General features: G+C 50.1%; 1 protein-coding gene across 1 annotated transcript in view; it reads right to left on the bottom strand.

The window, feature by feature from the left end:
• Window positions 1–5,000, bottom strand: part of gpr108 (G protein-coupled receptor 108) — a 27,739-nt gene that overhangs the window by 2,045 nt on the left and 20,694 nt on the right. Inside the window, exons 13-16 of the mRNA XM_077197865.1 lie at window positions 1,887–2,017; window positions 1,752–1,795; window positions 1,252–1,301; window positions 1,075–1,158 (exon numbers count right to left, since the gene is read on the bottom strand). Of these exons, the coding sequence (XP_077053980.1) occupies window positions 1,075–1,158; window positions 1,252–1,301; window positions 1,752–1,795; window positions 1,887–2,017 (309 nt within the window). The remainder of the gene's footprint in view (window positions 1–1,074; window positions 1,159–1,251; window positions 1,302–1,751; window positions 1,796–1,886; window positions 2,018–5,000) is intronic.

Raw genomic sequence — 5,000 nt, 5'->3', positions numbered from 1 at the left:
AGCAAGGAGGTAATTTTGATCTCACTTCTCACATACTTTCCTAATTCCTACTTACTTTTTTTAAAAAACTTAGGCCTACCCAGACTTTTGTTGAATCTTCAGGGCACGGGCGCACAAACACCTAAATCAAAAATTGATGTTATGAACCAAATATTCTGGAACGGAGAGATTTATAGCACTGAACGTGATATTACTGCAGTAACAAACCACCGTTTCCACATTGCTAATTCACGACGCATGCTTCAGTGTACATTGAAGTGAAATGTGCAAAACTTTGTCCAAAATAATACTGATAACAGTGTGTGTTTATATTAAGGCGAGACATGGCAGGCAAAAACATCGTTTTTTTTTTTTACTGGTCAATTTTGAGATTTTTGGATATCTGTATACTTCAATAACATGTCTTCTTTCAGACTTGTGGCGAAAAAAAGTCCGAAATACACATTTAGGTCTTTATTTTACTACACTTCGTCTGTTTGCGTCTGTAGATTTCTCATATATTCAACAAAAGTTTTCGTTCTTGATCAAAATACTTCTCTGCGATCTCTGCCGTCACACTCTCATCACATGCACCGTTAGGAAGCTCTCTCTCTTAATATAATACTTAGAAATATAGTGTAAGCCATATATTGCTTGTAAATATTGAGATCTAGTAAATCAGTATAACATAGACATCTGTAGACATGAAGTGGCAGCTTCAGCCATTTGCAGCTATGAAAAGCTTAGCGGCTGTGGCAGCCATTTAGGTTTTGGCTGAGCCGGCTAGCCAGCCAATAACTTCATCAGCCAGCCATTATTCCCAAAACAAATGGCTTCGGGCTCTAGTCTGTTGCTCTAAAGCATTCATGATTTACCACAGTTTAAGTAGGAAATGTAATTTTCAGGTCACACGCAAAGAGCACCAAGCAAAAATTGTTGTCGCAGTAAAAATACAATGGAAGCTTGTTTCCGCCTCGCCACTTGTTCCCCAAACTTCATTCTGAGTTTGTTTTTCATTAACAAACTCAGAATGTGAGGTATGATCCTTGAACGCTGTGGGCGGAGCTTAACTCTGGAGGTATTCCCGAGTATTACCTCTTGACACCATTGCCACTGGAATGGCACCGTGACCTTCAGCAGGATCGCGATGATCCGAGTGAAGTAGATATAACACACGATCTGGGGACAGACACACAAAACGCTTTCACTCTGCTTCAGCTCAATGATCTGAATAAAACTCGAGTAGATGCGAGTACAGATGAAACGTCTCACCATCACATAATAATGTCTGAAGAGCTTCAACTTCTCCAGGTTCATGGCAGCTACAAGAGAACAAACACACACAAGCATTGTGTATTTACAAACAAACATACACACACACACATACATATATATATATATATACACATATACACACACACACACACACACACAAACAAGAATAACAATAACTTAAAAACAATACTGATTATAACTATAACAACAATAATTAACAAGAACTATCACTATACCAAAACTATAGCGATTACTCTATTGATAACTGTACTGATAATTATACTCATATCTGTGCCAATAACTATAATGATACTTAACTATACGATAACAATACTGATTATTATACTGGTAACTATAACGATAACTGTACCGATAATTATATTCATATCTGTGCCAATAACTGTAATGATACTTAACAATAACTTAACTGATTATTTTACTCATAACTGTGCCAATAACTATAATGATGCTCAACAACAAAACACACACACACACACCTTTGCCATCTGTGTTGGAAGCCTCCTGCAGATGCCTGATGGACCTGTTGGACACAGAATGATAAAACCCCATCAGATAACAGAACAGCAGCAGATCACGAGTCTCACACACCGATACGTCTCACACACACACACCAGACGACGGGGAACAGGACGGCTCCGCAGCAGATCAGATCCACCAGGAACAGGATCTCTCTCCACAGGGCGTATTCACTCGCTCCCTCCTCCGTCTCCTCGATAATGATGTACGACACGTTAGCCAGAACCTGCAGCAGAAAATCAACATCTGACAACAGATCAGAAACACAGACTCACTCTCACTCCAACACTCACTCCAACACTCACTCACTCCAACACGCACTCACTCCAACACGCACTCACTCCAACACGCACTCACTCCAACACGCACTCACTCCAACACGCACTCACTCCAACACGCACTCACTCCAACACGCACTCACTCCAACACGCACTCACTCCAACACGCACTCACTCCAACACGCACTCACTCCAACACGCACTCGCTCTCACGCTCGCTCTCACGCTCGCTCCCACGCTCGCTCCCACGCTCACTCTCCCACGCTCACTCTCCCACGCTCACTCTCCCACGCTCACTCTCCCACGCTCACTCTCCCACGCTCACTCTCCCACGCTCACTCTCCCACGCTCACTCTCCCACGCTCACTCTCCCACGCTCACTCTCCCACGCTCACTCTCTCACGCTCACTCTCTCACTCTCACTCTCTCACGCTCACTCTCTCACGCTCACTCTCTCACGCTCACTCTCTCACGCTCACTCTCTCACGCTCACTCTCTCACGCTCACTCTCTCACGCTCACTCTCTCACGCTCACTCTCTCGCTCACTCTCCCACGCTCACTCTCCCACGCTCACTCTCCCACGCTCACTCTCCCACGCTCACTCTCCCACGCTCACTCTCCCACGCTCACTCTCCCACGCTCACTCTCCCACGCTCACTCTCCCACGCTCACTCTCCCACGCTCACTCTCCCACGCTCACTCTCCCACGCTCTCTCCCACGCTCACTCTCCCACGCTCACTCTCCCACGCTCACTCTCCCACGCTCACTCTCCCACGCTCACTCTCCCACGCTCACTCTCCCACGCTCACTCTCCCACGCTCACTCTCCCACGCTCACTCTCTCACGCTCACTCTCTCACTCTCACGCTCACTCTCTCACGCTCACTCTCACGCTCCTTCTCACTCTCACGCTCACTCTCTCACGCTCACTCTCTCACGCTCACTCTCACGCTCACTCTCACGCTCACTCTCACGCTCACTCTCTCACGCTCACTCTCTCACGCTCACTCTCTCACGCTCACTCTCACTCGCTCTCACGCTCACTCTCACTCGCTCTCACTCTCACTCGCTCTCACGCTCACTCGCTCTCACGCTCACTCGCTCTCACGCTCACTCGCTCTCACGCTCACTCGCTCTCACGCTCACTCGCTCACGCTCACTCTCTCACGCTCACTCTCTCACGCTCTCTCTCACGCTCACTCTCACGCTCACTCGCTCTCACGCTCACTCTCTCACGCTCACTCTCTCACGCTCACTCTCACTCGCTCTCACGCTCACTCTCCCACGCTCACTCTCCCACGCTCACTCTCCCACGCTCACTCTCCCACGCTCACTCTCCCACGCTCACTCTCTCACGCTCACTCTCTCACGCTCACTCTCTCACGCTCACTCTCACTCGCTCTCACGCTCACTCGCTCTCACGCTCACTCGCTCTCACGCTCACTCTCTCACGCTCACTCGCTCTCACGCTCACTCGCTCTCACGCTCGCTCGCTCTCACGCTCGCTCGCTCTCACGCTCGCTCGCTCTCACGCTCACTCTCACTCTCACGCTCACTCTCTCACACTCGCGCTCGCTCTCACGCTCACTCGCTCTCACGCTCACTCGCTCTCACGCTCACTCGCTGTCACGCTCACTCGCTGTCACGCTCACTCTCTCACTCTCACGCTCTCACTCTCACGCTCACTCTCACTCTCATGCTCACTCTCTCACGCTCACTCTCATGCTCACTCTCACTCTCACGCTTACTCTCACACGCTCACTCTCTCACACTCGCGCTCGCTGTCACGCTCACTCGCTCTCACGCTCACTGGCTCTCACGCTCACTCGCTCTCACGCTCACTCGCTCTCACGCTCACTCTCTCACGCTCACTCGCTCTCACGCTCACTCTCTCTCACGCTCACTCTCTCTCACGCTCACTCGCTCACTCGCTCTCATGCTCACTCTCTCTCACGCTCACTCTCTCACGCTCACTCTCTCACGCTCACTCTCTCACGCTCACTCTCTCACGCTCACTCTCTCACGCTCTCACACTCTCACACTCTCACGCTCACACACTCTCTTGTCACTCTCACGCTCACACACTCACGCTCACACACTCTCTTGTCACTCTCACGCTCACGCTCACTCACACTCTCACACTCACACGCTCACTCACACTCTCACACTCACGCTCACTCACACTCTCACACTCACTCTCACGCTCACTCTCACGCTCAATCTCACGCTCACACACTCACGCTCACACACTCACGCTCACTCTCACACACTCACGCTCACTCTCACACACTCACGCTCACACTCTCACACGCTCACGCTCACACACTCACGCTCTCACACTCACGCTCACACACTCTCACACTCACGCTCACACTCACTCACACTCTCACACTCACACTCTCACTCAGACTCAGACTCACACTCTCACTCACACTCACCAACACTCACTCTCACACTCACTCACTCTCACTCATTCACTCACACTCTCACTCACACTCTCACTCTCACTCACACTCTCACTCTCACTCTCACACTCTCACTCTCACTCACACTCTCACTCACACTCTCACTCTCACTCTCACTCACACTCACACTCACCAACACTCACTCTCACACTCACTCACTCACTCTCACACTCACTCACTCACTCTCACACTCACTCACTCCCACTCTCACTCTCACACTCCCACTCTCACACTCCCACTCTCACTCTCACACTCCCACTCTCACTCTCACACTCCCACTCTCACACTCTCACACTCTCACTCTCCCACTCTCACACTCTCACACTCCCACTCCCACTCTCACACTCCCACTCTCACACTCTCACACTCCCACTCACTCTAACACTCACTCTCACACTCACTCTCACACTCACTCTCACACTCTCACTCTCCCACTCACTCACTCACTCACTCACTCACACACTC

The sequence above is a fragment of the Siphateles boraxobius genome, unplaced genomic scaffold (assembly GCF_051911475.1).
Source record: "Siphateles boraxobius isolate OS27281-9 unplaced genomic scaffold, OSU_SipBor_1 111, whole genome shotgun sequence".
Taxonomy (NCBI): domain Eukaryota; kingdom Metazoa; phylum Chordata; class Actinopteri; order Cypriniformes; family Leuciscidae; genus Siphateles; species Siphateles boraxobius.
Note: the sequence above shows the minus strand (reverse complement) of the source record. Positions and strands in the feature narration are given on the sequence as shown.